The sequence below is a fragment of the Medicago sativa genome, chromosome 1 (assembly GCF_051527215.1).
Source record: "Medicago sativa cultivar Bolivia chromosome 1, Bolivia_mono, whole genome shotgun sequence".
Taxonomy (NCBI): Eukaryota; Viridiplantae; Streptophyta; class Magnoliopsida; order Fabales; family Fabaceae; genus Medicago; species Medicago sativa.
This window is the reverse complement of record NC_140749.1, coordinates 8,803,861-8,821,657: the sequence shown is the minus strand read 5'-3', so window position 1 is coordinate 8,821,657 and position 17,797 is coordinate 8,803,861. Positions and strand designations below refer to the sequence as shown.

Here is a 17,797-nt window from a genome sequence, read left to right as displayed (position 1 = left end):
CAAGTTAAGTTTTCATAAAAAAATGATGTAATCATTACTTCATAAAAAATAACATCTTATATTTTCAAGACAAAATTTATATTTATATATTCGTGAACTAATAATGTCCTGAAGGTACCGGTCAACAAGACCCATAAATCAAAATCTTACGTTGGGCCCAACTATCTGCTTACTATACTATATTTATTATAACAATGAAGTTCATCTATTAAGACCAACACTTACCTTTAAATCTTCTATACTTTTGAACTTTGTGCCTCAAAATTTTAGTGTAAGAGAAAAGAAGGGAAAAAAAACCTTGTGACTCTATATATACCAAATTTGTTACATACATAACCACATATAAATATATCAAGAAACCAAAGAAGGATTGTGATGGAATTAGAACAAGACCATGATCTCTCTAGTGCGTACATTCGAAGTTTGGTGAAACAAATAACAACCACAAAACCAAAAGAAACCATGAACAATACCAAAGATTGTGTTTTTGATGGTAGTGATTCTCCAAGACAACAAAGTTTAAGAAAACATGTCAAAGTTCAACAAAAACATCACAAAAAACAAGTTAGAAGAAGGCTTCATACTAGTAGACCTTATCAAGAAAGACTTCTAAATATGGCTGAGGCTAGAAGAGAAATTGTAACTGCCTTGAAGTTTCATAGAGCAGCTATGAAACAAGCTAGTGAGGAAGAGCAACAACAAAAGCATCAACAACAACTTGAAGAAGAATCATTATTAATAGTGTCTTCTAACCAACTTTCACATGTTTTAAGTTTTGACATTGAGAAGGATTTAAGGTTCAATTCTAGGATAAATCCTAAGATTTATCCATCATGCAATGACAAATTTTCAAATGATTTTTCCTATTCTTCTTTTTCTCATCCTTCACTTTCACTTCCACACTTTCACACATGGCCTATTTCTTCATCATTTTCTCCAACCCTTTTGGCTGAAAATTTAAATTTTACCCTCCCAAATCAAACTTTAGGATTGAACCTTAGTTTACATGATTTCAACAATTTAGATGATGCCCTTTTACTTAATAACAACAACAATGACAACTCTTCATTTTGTTCTTACTCATGTCAAACATCATCATTTCCTTCACTTTCTCTACCAAATGATCATGAAGTTCCTTCAATTAATAAAGTATCACATGAAGAAGGTGTGACCTTAGAGGTTGATACCATTGAATCAAGGGTTACAACTAAGGTCGATGAAGGAGAATGTCATTCAGCCGTGGATGATAAACTTATGGAAGAAATGAGATCATTAGGAGAACAATATCAAATGGAATGGAATGATACTATGAATTTGGTTACATCAACTTTGTGGTTAAATTTCTTGAAGAAAATGGAACATGATGCATATACAACACAAGAGGATGATGCATGTCATGTCTTTGAATCATGGAATTTTCAACTTGGTTGAATGGACAATAAAAAATCTGTTTAGAACAGTGGTCAGAGGATCACTTCATATATCTCAACTTACCATGGTAAGTTCAACAAAAATTTCATAACTTTTGAAAATGAAATTTTGTTTAAAGAAGTTCTTTTTTGTTGTACTTTTGTACCTGTCAAAATAAAAGGTACAAGACAATATGTGCACCTTTGTTTAAATTTTCTTGTAACATAGCCAAAAAACTTTAAGTAAATCTTATCTTTTAATTACACCCTTATTTTTTGTTAATTAGATTAAGTTATTTTTTAAGTAGATTTATGTTATTTTATTTCTTTTTAATACTAGGAAATTCAATCTAACCAAACATCCTTAAAAAACGAAAACAAGTATTTGGATCCTGTCTTGCACGCAACAATTTGCCTCTTTAGTAGAAAAATACAAGAGTGTAAATACGATTTACTAATTTTGGAGAGAGAAAAAGAATTTAGACAAAGATAAATATATTTGATAGGGGCACAAGAAATAAATGTTACATATTGAAGAGAAATAATGACTAAAAGGGTTGAAAATTAAGGGGTCCAACACAAGTGGTTGGTTTTCAATGTTTCAATGTTTTAGATTTTAAAGTATTGAATTTGATTTCTACTCTTTTTTTTTTTTTTTGAGAAATTAGTACAGCATACAATCCATGTTAAATAAAAAAAATCTATATGCATTATTTTCTTCTATTTGGGGTCATATGGATCCATTTGGTGTTTACTAATACTAAGGGTTGAATGGTGATGTGAATTTAAGCCAATTGTTACATATAGATTATTTTTATTTTGTTCACTCTCCATTTACTTCTTGAGTCTCTAAGTATGTGTGTTTCTCATTTGAAAAAAAGTATGCATTTATTTCAATTTGGGAATGACGGAGATGGGAAATTGAACTAATTACTTATCATGCTTATTTGGAAAAAAATTTGATGATTAATAAATGGTAAATCAGATGATGAAACTTTTCAAGTTCAATAAACCAGGACTCGAACAACACGGGTGCATTGCAGCCATGTGAAATAAAGATATAAAGTGTAGCGGGGATGAGTATATTGCGTTGAATGTGTTGTGAAACAGAGAGAGAGAGAGAGAGAGAGAGAGAGAGAGAGAGAGAGAGAGAGAGAGAGAGAGAGAGAGAGAGAGAGAGAGAGAGAGAGAGAGAGAGAGAGAGAGAGAGAGAGAGAGAGAGAGAGAGAGAGAGAGAGAGAGAGAGAGAGAGAGAGAGAGAGAGAGAGAGAGAGAGAGAGAGAGTGTGGAAAATGTAGAGAGAAGATATGTTGATTTTGTAATAAGAAGGGTAGATCATATGGAGATAGGCCGACCACCAGAGACAGAAGGAGACCTAGAAAAACTATAAAAAGAAACTATTTGGAAAGACAGATTAAAAAGATGAACCAAAATATGGTTTATGATAGAACATTATGACGTAAATTCAAAATCATGTAAAAACGGAAAAATCATAATTAATTAGTCTCTCGTTTGAAAAGTCCAAAATTTCATGGTAGAAGTTCTTATGATGTTATAAAAAGATAGCAAAATTAGAGAACGAAATTTGACATGTGAGTATATGCTTTACTCGAAACAAAATTGCAATTTGGCACATATATGTCAAAAATAAAAATAAATTGAGGCTTCTTCAGAATGGTTTGAAACTTTGCACATCCTTTCTATATATTGCTTTTAGATGTCTGTACAAATAAACTAGCTCAAAGTTTGATTTCTAAGTTGAGGTTTCGGTTGTTTTAAATTTTGAGTTTTTGGTGCTTTAAAAATTCATAATAAATTTGTACCTTGTAAATTTTTTCTAATTTTATGTCGAAAGTCATTGTTTAACGTCTTAAACATGCCTGTGAAAAATCATGAAAAAAATTGAAATCAATAGGCTACTTTTCTGGACTTTATGTCTAAATGAAAATAAACGAGCTCTAAAAGAGAAAAAGAAATATCAAATTACATGATTAAAATCCGTATTATTTTACAAGATTATTTTCCAAACTTTACGTATATTACATCATCAATTTAAATAATTAACCCTCGCATAAAATATAGCAATTTTTGTTTTTGGTTGATGCAAAATGCAATTGAAGTTTATTGCACATTTTTCACTAATTTATAACTTCATATTCCACGACACTTTGCAATTGCATAAGCCAATGGCGTTCTTGTTTAGTTACTATTAGTATTATTCATTTCATTTCACAAAAATGGCGACCTCCTCCTTCTTAGCCTCATGAAATTTCAAATTAACAATTTCTTTGAGGAATAATAGGTATCTATGTTTCATGGAATGAGACACCAACACCCAAATGATTGTTCATTCAACACATGTTTCCCATTTAAATCTATGTCTATAAGGATTAGGAGAGGATACGTGAGACCGAATTATAGAGGCCTACAACTTAACTTACGTCGGGTTAAACTAGATTTATATTTATTTTTGTGTGAAACACATAAGACTAAGTTTTTTTTAAGTCTATTTAACTAAAAAAAAGTGAGCCGCAAATTAGGAGTGTTCAAAACCGAACCAATTAAATAGAAAAACCGCAAATCGAGCCAACCTAAATCGAAATCGCAAAAACCCGCACTTGGTTTGGATGTATTCAGATCATTTTTTTTACTCAACCACATGGTTTTATTTTATCAACCGAACCAAACCGCAACATAAGAAAAACACCAATTAACCTATGTCACCTAGACCAATACTCAAAGAAACTCAATGAATTTTTTATTTTATTTTATAGAATGACATATTTTTTCTCTTGTTAACTTTCTTCTTTGCTTTTTATATTAAATTTTGTATTCAACTATTTATTACTCTCACTTCTTTTAAGTAGTTCTACAATACCAACAAAACATTAAATGTTATTTTTCCTTCTATATACTCAACTATTTATTACTCTCACTTCTTTTATTTCTTTAATTTATAGTATTTCCTCTACCATTAATGAAGGATAATTTTGTAAAATTACTTATAATTTCTCTTTTCCATACAACATTAAATGACCAAAACGTCATATAATTTGAGACGGAGGAGTATCATTTAAGATCTTTAATAGTGTCCCATGGACACTCATTGACATTTTCCATATTTATTGTTGTTTTTAACATATGGTTTCTAGGAGAAAAAGACCTAAATTTTGAAGGTCGGCCGGTAAGTACAATACAATCCATGATGATTTCATATTTCAGCTAGAATTTGAACTCAGATTGAACTCAGATTCATTTATAATTGAAGTTGATTACCTCCGTACCTTATTATAAGTTATTTTGGAAAAAAATATTTTGGTTTTATAGTAAGTCACTTTGCATTATCAATGCAACATTAATAATATTTTTAATATCATACCATTTATCATGTATTACTCTTTCTTCTTTCTATTTCTTTTATCTCTTTTCACATGTCATCAATAAGAGATAATTATGTAAAATCACTCGTAACTTCTCTTTTCAATACAAAATTAATTACGTTTTTTAATATCTGTGAAAATGTCAAAACGACTTATAATAAATTACAGATATTTTTATAAAAAAAAATATGGATTTTTTAGCTAACTACAATTACTTTCTTTGTATGCACAATGACCACTTGGTTTCCATTAATTTCATTCAATATTAATTGTTTTAATAATTTTGACCGAGGTAAGGTAAGGTTACATTATTTTAAACACCAACGTAAAAAAAAAAAAAAAACCTTCCTTAAAATGAATTAAGTTGCAAAAAGAAAAACATTAAATTAACAAAAAAAACTTGAATATTAATTATATCACCTGCATGCAAACAAATCAAAACTATACATTAAAAAAACAAAAGGGTAAAGGAGAATAATACCCATAAGTAAGTTGAAATATAGCAACAATGAAAGCACCACCAAGGGAATCACAAGACTAGAGTCCTAAATCTTTCTATTGACTCTCATACTTGTCTCTCATCCCACATATATATTTGCAGCTATGTTTGTAGTATGGTAGGAGTAGAATAGCTTGGACCTAGTTAGATTTTGAAAGATACAAGTCTGTCAACAAAATTAAGGCTCGAGTCTAATACATGATATTTTATTTTTAAGGTCCGAGTTTGGGAGTTAGTCTTACTTGAACACAAATATAAATGAAATATGTTTGCGCACACTCACATAAATGGAGCAAAATAATGGTATTTTATTTTTAAGGTCCGAGTCTTACTTGAACACAAATATAAATGAAATATGTTTGGACACACTCACATAAATGGAGCATTGAACACAAATATAAATGAAATATGTTTGGACACACTCACATAAATGGAGCAAAATAGAAGAGAAAGAATTTAGTCAAATCATTCAACTATCTCTTCTTTTAATTTTTTTGATTCATCATGTGTGTGTGTCTAACCGCTTTTTATTTGTGTTTGTGACTATGTAAGCATTTCTCTTGAGTCAGATTTTTTGAAAGCATGATATGGTTTGTTAGCATTTTTAAAAGGATATTTCATATAAATATGTATTTAAATAAGTAATATGATTCATGTTTAAATAGATTGACAAACTAATAAACCAACAAGCTTTTATAAAAACCTATCTATTCAATATATTAAAAAGTAAAACATTTAACTTTTTAATAAATAATTTTTTAATTTAGAATCATTAAAGAGTGTTTCGGGACACTTTTTGTTAACAGAGACCCAATAAGTAAGTAGTATGATGGAGTTAATGGAAATCAAGTAGGTGTGCGACATGCTTTGATGCTTAACAATTAATTTGTCTCCCAAACTAGTACTCCCTCCGTTTCTTTTTATAAGCAAATTTTACTTTTTAGATTCATTCAATTAATGATGTATGTAGTTCATAATATGGACCACATACATCATTAATTGAATGAATCTAAAAAGTAAAATTTGCTTATAAAAAGAAACGGAGGGAGTACATGTGAGTGTCCCTTACTTGGACCATCAGTCCATCCTACTAGAAGTGGTAGATGCTTTTTAATTTGGTCCCCAATTTCAGGTTTCACCGTGCCTCTTAAGTAGGGTGGGGAAAACCAAACCTCATGCATACAGTTTTGCTGATGAATCCCACGATTGTGTTTGGTAATTAGTTGAAGATTGAAGCATAAAGGGAGTAAGTTGTGATAATATCTTCAAAATCCACTAAAGAACACATGTTTATCTCACAATTTGGTTAATTTAATCATTACAATGTTAATTAAGGAAGCAGAAAGGGAGGATAAATCATAATAATTCGGGTCTATTTTTTGAAAGGAATCATTCGGGTTTATTGTTTTCTTTTTTCTTTTTGAAAGAAGAAATCATTCGGGTCTATTTTTGTTTTGAAGAAAATCATTCTGGTCTATTGTTTTTGCATAATAAGCCTAATAATGTCTCTCTGAACATAACTCAGTTGATAGAAATAATGAATTGTTATATGTAGGATTATGTTTCAAACTCTAAACAACTTACTTTTTTTTTTTAAGAAGTTAAATTAACTCACCTAAATTGATATTGAAGAGAATCGAAACTGAGACCTCGAGGAGGAGCACTCACAGGTCCCAAGCCATATAAACAACTTACTTATTCATCTTAAAAAATGAATTCCAGGCACTAGACTATTTATCAATAAATAATAAACCAAATAATGATTGTCACAAATATTTTTGCTAAGGAAAAAAAAGAGATAATATTTACGTATCTTTTTTCATATTCTTTGTATATGTTCATCACTAATATTTTCTAAAATCTGCATTTTGTACTTGAATGCATCTAATATAGATCTCATCTCTAAAAGATTCAACGGTGGACCCAAATATATTATATAAATTTTAATAAAGTGTACATTTATTATGTGATTGTCACAAATAGATTTATTAAAATGTGATCCCCGTGAGTTTAGTTCAGTTGGTAGAGATATTGTATATAATATGCTGGGGTCGGAGTTTGAACCTCACACATCCAACTTCTCCGCATTTAAATGTGTGAGTTCTAGCCACGGGGATGCTTGACAAAAATAAAGGATATATTAAAATGTGATTTGTCACATATTTTAATAAAAAATGTGAAGATTTATTATGTGATTGTCACAAATAGATTTATAGTTGATATATTATGTGATTGTCACATATAAGATATCGGGAAAAACACACTCTAAGGTTCTAAAACAACATTAAATTAACTCAAATATGTGATTGTTGAATGTAGTCGTTAGAAGGTTGTCTGTAACTGACGAGCGTTGCGTAACCATTGATGGTTGGAAGCGTTATAGGTTATAGTTAGTTTTGATCTCTATTAACTGTTGAACTTTGTAAAGTGCACATCTCGAAGATAATGCAAAGACTCTATTATGATCTCTCTCTTTTTTCCTTCATCTTTATTCTTCTATATTGCAAAGTTTTTAGTTGTTTTGGTCATTTTTAGTTTTAGTCCTTTCAAACTAGACCAGTCTGTTTGCCATCACGGTGGATACCCACCAAAACCACGTTTTGCCAAACTCTCCAATTTGGAGCTTCACTATTTTCACGGTGGAACTGCATGGGGAAGCGCAATTTAAGTTGAAAACGTGATGGCAAACACACAAATTCCTGAAGTTTTTGTACTCTCTTGTTTCTCAGATTAATAGGTTGAACCTATTGAAGTGGAACGCTACAACAGAAAATGTGAAGCTATTGATGCATTGCCCGATAATAGAAGGCATGCAAATTGTATTTTATTAGTCATAAATAAACATATAATAGTATCTAGATACTACTAGTGTAGACACCCAGTTTTGCCTAGGTTAGTCATATGTGAATTTTTTAAATCTTAATTTTCATCTTTTATATTAAATAAGTGGGTGCACATATACATATACGAGTATAATGGATGGAAATTATTTCAATTTATAAATAAAATCAACCAAACCAAATGCATCTCCATCCTTCATCCAACTCCCTCTTCATCCTTTAAATCTAAGATCTTAATTTGCTCCATCAACTATAAAACTCATATTTGAGTCTCTTGAATTTTTCCCTCAATCTAACAACCATCCACCCTACCAACTCCAGATCTCCAACTACGAGCAACAATTTCAGAGAACCCCGAATGATTCAGCCAAAAAATTATTAAACCTAAACGGTTTGGGACTCCAAAACTGACTCGAGTATCTCAACACCAAAGGACAATGATCAGAAATATCTTTATCCAAAGCCCACAAACTTGCCACCTCCCAACTATCCCACCAGCCTTCAAAAACCATAACTCAATCAAGCCTGCTCATAGTCTCCCATACAACATAAAAATGTATAGGTAAGGAAATATGTATAGGGTGAATGCTCAGGACTGACATATCATGTCCAAGGACTCATATATTATGTCCAACCGCTCCATTTATGTGACTCCATATTAGTCTAATCTAATTGTCCTAGCTAAGTTAGTAACAGGAACATATTATGCCCAAGGACTCATACAACTTTTATCTGACTCTTTGAATGCGACCACTCTCAAAATACCTGTTTGAGTGATGTATATTGAACTGTATTTCCCATAAGATTTTACTTTCTTGGGGCTTAGGCCCCTTTGATTCAGGAAAAAAAAAATTACATTATGATCCGATGCACCAAGAAATAATTACCAGCAATTGAACAAACTACTCATTAACATGGACTCCATTTGCCATTAAAAAAAGCATGGACTCAATTTATTACTCCCTCCGTCCCATAATAATTGAGTCATTTGCAAAAAAATATTGTCCCAAAAAAATTGATCCATTTTACTTTCCAATACAATATTAATTACTTTTTTTCAATTATATATAACTCTAATTAATACTACTATCACCACTCACAATTCAATGTATTCTACTTTACATTTATGATAAAGAAGAATGCACAAAGACACTCAAAACAATTTTTCTCTCGTTTTCACTTATACACTTTTTCTTAATATGTGTGAAATGAGCAAAAGACTCAGTTATAATAGAACAGATAGTATTAATTGAGTTTAAAACTATACGTTGATAGTTTAAAAAAATATTATGCATCTATTCATTATTCTATCACTTCATTTTTTTGATGTGTCTAATATAAACCTCTAAAAAAATGGTTTGAAGGTGTACCTTTATCATTTAGAATAAAACAATATTTTATTAAAATTTACTAAAAATAGAAGAGTTCACCATTATATTACTTTAGGAATATCTTAACAAACATTTTTGTATATAGTAAGATAATAAGATCTGATTGAATGATTGTGTGGATTATTTTATAATGGATGTGTAATCTTTAAATACTAATTAGTTTGCACTTACTTTTTTTCTTAAAGAATTTAGGGTGATGGATGGTGCCCAAACTAAGGCAACAAATATTTTAGAGTTTAAAACACTTACAAAAGAAATAATATTATGTTATAAATATAATAATTCGTCTAACTAACAAGTGTTCTAAGAGTGTTGTATAAGAAATTTATATAAATGAATATTATCTTGGAAACACAAGTTAAATTCGTATAAAAGTAACAATTACACAACTTTTTAAATAAAAGTTAACATTTTTTATTATCTAAACAATGTCTTGAAGGTATATGTCAGCCTTTTCCATAAGTATTGAATGTGATTTTCATAAGTCATTTTTGTCCAAACAATTATGAATGAGTAAATAGGAAATTTCCCCCCTGAAATTGTAAGTTTCGTCAAGAGGTGTGTTATATGAACAACCATTTGAGTGACAACTTTTGTGACAACCACTAATTTACAAAGGAAAGTAGATAGTGACACGGAAACCAAATCAATAGAGAGAGAAAGTAAAAAAATAATGTGAGTATGAGAGATAAAGTTGTCACATAGGTTGTCACAAAATGGTTGTCAAAATATCATTTCTCTTTCGTCAATTACCCCCCAACGTTAACAAAACTTCAATTACCCCCCTGAAATTGCACAACGTTAATCAATTTACCCCCTCCGTCAAATCCTTCTGTTAGTCAACATCACGTTTTGCAAATACCCCCCCCCCCCCCCCCCCCCCCCCGAAGTTTTGCACTTATGTGCAAAATGCTCCCGAGCTTGAAAATTTATATTTTTTTTCCTTATACTTGACTCAAAAGATATTAAAGGCAAACAATTAACATAGTGATTGATATCCTTGTAAAAGATGTATAATTATAATATTTTTCAGCTTAGCTACATATTTAAATTGATATGCTTTGTTTTATAAATAGATTAGATGACATTGTTTCTAATGGTTTTAGTCTGCAATACTTATCCGATTACGAAAATTATATCAAGTGACAATATACACTATTATCATTCAGCAATATAATTCATTACCATGTGGCATCAACCACTATTTTGAAATCACAGAGGATATGAAAGAATTAAATGAATAGTAAATAAATACACCTCTTAGATTAAGCAATAGTCTCCTAAATCTTGCTTTAGCTTTGAATTGGAATTGGAGATGCATTAGCTTGTCGGCAAAATTAGAAACTCATTTCACATATAGTTGGATTTTGGGAGTTTTCTTGTGTCTCATTGTTGTTGTTTATGGATAGCTAAACAATTTATGTATGCTTATCTTCTTGTTTCATTCTTGCACATCTTGTGCTTGGATGTGGTTTTAATAGTATAAATGCCTTTGCAACAAGAAAGAAGTAGTAGGTAAGTAAATGTGAAGGGACTGAAGTTGAGCCTATTAAGTAGATCATGACAATATTGAAGCATAGGAATGAAATAGAAAAGCATAGCTACAGAAGAAACAACTATTCAGTTTCTAACATAATCTAAAGGAACAATCAAGTAGTCCATATAACATAGATGAAGAACCAAGTATCAAGCGGAGATTCTAAAAGATTTTCATTAAAGCCAACTGTTAATTGTTTGCCTTTAATATCTTGAGTCAAGTATAAGAAAAAAAATATATAAATTTTCAAGTTCGGGAGGCATTTTGCACATAAGTGCAAAACTTCAGGGGAGGTATTTGCAAAACGTGATGTTGACTAACAGAAGGATTTGACGGAGGGGGTAAATTGATTAACGTTGTGCAATTTCAGGGGAGTAATTGAAGTTTTGTAACGTCATGGGATAATTGATGAAACTTACAATTTCAGGGAGGTAATTGCCTATTTACTCAATTATGAATAGGAGACCACTGAATTTCGATACATTAAAGAAGAACGGTGGTAGTGTCTCACTTAAGTTTCACTAGTACAAAAAATACTTTATAGATTCGTGCTTAAGTCGGTTCGCTCTGCCACCCGTCTTAAGAAGTGACGCGGTGGCAATCTTGTAATTATTTTAAACTTTCTTAAGTCAGTTATAAGTTTACCCGACTTAAGGTTGATAGAATAATGAAACAAAATTATTTATAATTAATTTACTTAAGTTAGTCTGCTGACCACCCAACCTAAAAAAATTTCCCTTATTTTTTTGTCAAGATAAAAACTTTCCATTATTTTCTTTGTGAATCAATTTCCCTCTTTTATTTATTAATTATTAAATTATTAATTAAATAAATTAAATTTATTAATTAAATTTATAGTTATATATCACACAAGGTTTTCACTTTCTCTCTCTTTCTCAATTTCAATCGAACCAGACAAAGCTTCCTTTCTCACTTTCTCAATTTCAATTGAACCTCCATCACGCACAATCCTACAATCCCACACAAGCTCACTCACAATCGAACCTTCTTCACAAGCTCTCTCATTCAATCTAACCTTCGTCACTCACAATCATACAAAAGCTCACTCACTTCGTCAGGCACGCCGGAACCTCCGTCACTCACTCGATGAACCTTCCTCGCCACTCGCTCATTCACTCTCTCTGGAACCTCCGTCGCGCACGCCGGATTAAAGCCATCGCTGATGGAATGGAAGAAAGCCATCGCTGCCGGAACCTCCGTCACTCACCCTCTTCGTCATTCACTCTACCCCCAAAGGTATTTTTATTCTTTCATAATTTCTTCTATGATTTGGGAATTAGGGTTAACTGAAATTGTCATGTCTTTGAATTGTTTTGATGAAATTGATAATTCTAGAGCTTGATGGTTTTGATTTCTACGAAAATTTGGGATTAAGAACAGTGAAAACTTTCTGGGCAATAACCATGACTGTATGTGTTTGATTTGAAAAATATTTAGTGTTAGCTCATGAAATTGATTAGGTTCATATTATTAATTTTGATTTTCAATTTTGGATTTTGACTGGAGAAGAAGAATCACTCTGTATATTATGCTTTTACCGTGTAGCAGAATCTTTCTTAATATTAACTAGTGGAGAAAAACACCCTGAAGCCTCTAAAGGCCTCACAAATTAGTCATAACTCATAACACCCGTCACTATAACAATCACATATACCAGGACCCAACAAGTATAACAAGCAAACAAGCAATTCTCTATGGAGTTTGTTATACAAACAAGAAATTCAGTCTAAAGGGAACCATTAGTTACACCAGCAACATGAGAGAGCTCTGTTTAAGAATTATAAGTTTCCAAATGAGTACAAAGGAGTCCTCATGGGTATTATTATAATTGGTATTCATTTAGTATTCGCTAATTAGTAATTTGGTAATCCGCAAAGAATAAAGTACTTCTCAGACTATACCATGAGTTGAACGAGTAGTTAACTAACAAAGTATTGATATGCCAACACAGAATACACAAGTATATAAAGATTTGTGACCAATAACAATGATGACAATATTGTTTTATATATCTTTCCTTTTCTTTTACATTTTTTAACCGTATAGCAGAATATTTCTTAATACTTGCTAGTTCTTTTGTTTTGTATTTGTAGACTAAGTGTATGCGATAGTTGCGGCTGATAATTTGCTCTTCGACTAAGTTTCGTTTTGTGGTCTCATGATGTAATTTTATTGTTTGGTATAGATGGTTGTAGAAAATTGAGCTCATGATCTTTTTGGAGATTCGAGTTTCTTAATATCACTTGTTATATTTCTGCCTTGTAATGATTTGCGGTAATTTTTTTAAAGAGAACAAATGATTTTTCTGTTATATATTATTTGACATTATATGAATTTTCTGTTATGTTGACCTGCATTTGATATAAGAGTTCTATTGAGAAATAGATACAATTATTTAGTAATAATGCAAAGTAGCACCACATAGACTAAAACATTATAAGATCTCATGAAATTGTAGACAAACTACATGTATGGGATCAAACTACACTCAGATTTATAATGGACTTTAAAAATCAATTAGTTTAAAGAAAACCATGTATTTCATTAGTAGTATGTTTCTTAAATAGATCATAATGACTATTTCATTAATAGTATGTTTATTGAGGTATAATTGACTACTGTCAAAAAAAATAAAAGGTATAATTGACTACATAAAGCATACACGGGACAATTATTTATTTTCATGAATCTAATGGTTAAAAGAGAAATATTTATTTCATTAGTATAATGATGTGTCTCTTGAATACATTTCTAACAAAAGCAATGGCTATAATACTTTCTTCTTTCTAACAAAAGCAACTGCTATAATGCTTTCTTCCTGTTCTCTCCCACCTGCCCCAAACCATTCCATTTCTATGAAACATTCAAACATGTATTGTTATTGCAATGGGACACGCAACTGCCATGCATGATAAATCTTGCTTGGGAAGTTAACTTATTTTAACCATGTTAATCTTAATTTCAATTTCATTTTTTATACCTCAAAAAAGTTCTATATATTACGCTTCCATCATTACTACTTCACATTCAAACTCATTAAAAATACTCAACTCCTTAAGATATAGATACTCTTGTATACCTAGTGGCTCACATTTCTTTGGCATAGCTGCCTGTTCTCAGGGGCGGAGGGACCATGGGTGGCTGTGGTCCCCCCCAATTTTTCAAATTTTTTTTTTACTATTACCATACTACTATTATATATTACTATTTACACATGGTTATGAATATGGTCCCCTCATTATTAACATTTGTGTCTTTTTTATGTTGGGCCTTTGTCTTTTATAGTAAAAAAATCTTTCTACTTCTAAAAAAAAAGTCCATTATGTAAGTTGGAGCCCTCAATTCTATCTTTTATGGTAAAGACCTAATTAACTTTGGATGTAACTTAAATTTCTTATATATATAATGCATTGGAAGATTTAGTGTTTCTTTGCTAAAGTATACCTATTACGACTTGGTCCCCCAATGTATAAAACCTGGCTCCACCCCTGCCTGTTCTGGTTTTGCCTTTGCAATTTAGTTTCAGTGTCTACTTTTGGCGTTTTGGGCTAAGCTAAGGCTGGAATATTAATGATGATTTTGTCTTTAACTTAGCTTTGGCTTTTAGGTGTTAACAATAAATATAGTTTTCTGTACTGATATTGTTCTGAGCATCTAATTAGTAACCTTGTCTACTATCTTTGTTGTCGCAACTAGAAATTGCTTTATGTCTGCTATACTGTCAGGTTCAATGCTTTGAGCTCACAAATTTTTTTCTTGGCTTAATATGTTCGTCTCTTGTTTTAACTACTACTTATATAAGCTTTGTTAAATCCTTGTTGTAGTGAGACAATGTTATATTAAATAAACTGTGACTATGTTGCTTTCATTAAAATTTGTTGTATAAAAGCTCTATAATGAAAGGTTGGGGCTAGGGAGAGATATACTTTACATTTAAATAATAAACTAGTTGGAGATGGCAGGTTCAGTGCAACCTGTGTATGAGCACTAGTATTTGCTTATATGCAATTTTCTTATCATCTACTTTTCTGATCAGCCAATATACAGGGGAACATGTGGATTTGTATTCGACCCTGAAACATGTGAGCTGCAATTTTCGTGTTATGAATTGGTTATTATAGATATATACGTAATTGTATTTTGCCATTGTCATTATTATGCATAGTTTCATTTCAGTCTTTTGTGTATTAAAACGGTTCACTAATCCATATAGCTTTGAATTGAATTTTCTGATTGAGAAAATATCGAATAATAGAATGCCTTCTGATTGAGAAAACATCAAATAATAGAATGCCAAACTGTGTTTGCATGGTATGGGTCACCTTGCTTTGAGAAAAAATTGACTGAACATAGGTTGCAGGACAATTATGCATATTAAATTGGATGATAAATTTGATGTTGTAGGATTCTCTAGTGTCAGACGAATTTGTGCGAAATGGACGTGAGGACATCTTGGTGAAATCCCTTGGGCAACCTGAACACCCTGGTCGTGTTCGTGCTGCTGGTCGAGGCGTGGGTATTCGAGAATACTTTGGATCAAAATCTCATTCTACCCCATCTGTTACCAGTGATGCCCAACTAGCAGCCTTGACTAAGAAGATTACACAAGACGTGTTGCAGTCTCTTAACTCAACAAAATCAAAATTTCCCAATTTATTCTTCTAATACCACTCAACATGTTAGCACAAAGGGTAGTTGCTCTATTGTTCCTCAGACGCCAGATGATGAAGAGAATATCCCAGAAGAGTGTGAATTGTATATTGATGGAAGCAGTAATGTGGTGGCACACGCTTATGTGTACAACGTAGGGCCCACTATACACAATCAGGTGCTAACTAATGATATGGTTAGAGTGGCTGTTACCAAGGTGATAGATGCAACGACTCAAGTACCTGTGTCCACTAATGAGGTGACAACAATTGCTGAGGCCGTCAACACTTTTGCAAGTTATTTCTAATAAGGTATTTATTATATTTATGTCTATCACTATTTACACTTGATAGTGTTTAGACTTGTGTAAGGTTTTATCATAATGGTTTAGGATGGTGATATACCTATGAAAGTTGATGTTCCACCAAAAGAGTCGGAACTTATTTGTCAAAAATTGATAGTGAAGGCAATGTACATGGAACAAGCTTTGAAGTTTAAGGCTGGTCATAGTGGGATTGATATTGAGCTACAAAGGGGCGATATCATGGACTTGTGTTTGGGTAAAAAGGAATTACACTTGACTATTTTGCAAGTGTGGCTAACGTAAGTATATTTTATTTGTAAATTTAATGGTCATTCAATTACTTAATTTTATTTATAATGAAATTTTGTTTCACCATCTTAGGTATCTACAACGTCGTTGTGTTGAATTGGGCAAAAGTGGCATGTACGGAATGACCAAGTTAGTGTCAAACCTACATTCAAAACACGATGGACCATAATAAAAAGGATTTGTACCTAGCTCCTTACTTTAACAAGTAATTTTTCTCTCTCTTTATATCCAATCACTTGTAATATAGAGATTTGAATTTTGCAAATAATTTAATTGTTTAATGCTTGTAGTCTTCATTGGCAATTGCTCATATTAATCCCAAGAAGCGTGAGGTGACCTTTCTATGTTCGTTAGGAAAGAAGCCGGCAGATAAAAAAATATCAGCCATTGTTGATTTGTAAGTATTCAATTTATTTATTGTACATGAACTGTGATATGTTTAATGATATAAGTTTAACGATTAAGTATTAATTATTGTAGAGCTTTGGAAGATTATAATAAGCTACAATGGGTGAGAAAGCATAATAAAGTAGTATGGTTTTATCCCATTGTAAGTTGTTTACACATGCTACTGCTTCATCTATCATCTCTGTGTTGTTTCTGTATTAAATATCTTCTATTTTGAATAGTATTTACCGACTAAACGGTCGCATTTGATCATATTCGATTTCAGAGTCCAAGGCAATTAGTTTGTTATGAGAGCGGATATTTTGTCATGCTACATATGTTGAACATTGTATCCGATGGTTTTGTGGATTCATGTACGTATAAGATATCTTTAACAACTATTATAAATTAATTAATTTTATTTTTACATGTTTATATGATAAACTAATATTATGTCATCATTAATTTATTCAGTTATTTGCGGATTCAACTCCCTGTCAAAAGGATGAAGTTAAAAATGTTCAAGAACGCTGTTCAAATTTGATTCTGGAACTTATTGAAGCAAATGCGGAGTCATCTTAGTGAGAGACTGGTTTTTGGATTAGGTGGGGAGTAAGCTTTAGTGTGATACTGGTTTTTTTTAGCAGTTGGGGTTTTAGCTTAGTGTTAGTCCTGTTTTTGATTTTTTTTTACTATTTGCATTTTGGTTCTAACATGTACTTTACTCTGTCAGTGCAATGACTATCTTCTTTCGTATGCCAATATAGTTCTATAGTTTTATTTAATTAGTACATGTGGATTTTGGTTATGGTTTTCTCTTCAATGTATCTTTCTATTACTACAAGTGACATTAGATATTATGCATGTATGCAGTGGACAACAGGAAAACAAATAGAGCATATTCTGCATGAATGCTATATTAAAAAAAAATGAACTTTTTAAGTCGGTTAAAATTGGGTGACTTAAGAAGTTAATATGATGCCTTAGGACGGTTGTTAAATCTGACTTAAAAAGCAAATACTTCTTATGACGGGAGCTATTAGGTCAGACGCGTGCCTGACTTAAAAAGC

General features: G+C 31.4%; 1 protein-coding gene and 1 pseudogene across 2 annotated transcripts; both read left to right on the top strand.

Annotated features, from left to right (window-relative positions):
• Positions 1–237: 237 nt before the first annotated feature.
• LOC146952366 (uncharacterized) lies at positions 238–1,681 on the top strand. Its single transcript, XM_085736536.1, has one exon. It carries the CDS (start codon positions 376–378, stop codon positions 1,429–1,431), a length of 1,056 nt encoding a protein of 351 aa, XP_085592662.1. The 5' UTR covers positions 238–375; the 3' UTR covers positions 1,432–1,681.
• A 10,273-nt stretch (positions 1,682–11,954) lies between these two features.
• On the top strand, positions 11,955–17,418 carry LOC146952365 (uncharacterized; annotated as a pseudogene). The gene is made up of 8 exons (XR_015005982.1): positions 11,955–12,313; positions 15,482–16,038; positions 16,119–16,330; positions 16,413–16,545; positions 16,631–16,737; positions 16,821–16,890; positions 17,014–17,101; positions 17,202–17,418. The product of XR_015005982.1 is annotated as an uncharacterized LOC146952365 (transcript).
• The last annotated feature ends 379 nt before the right edge of the window (positions 17,419–17,797 follow it).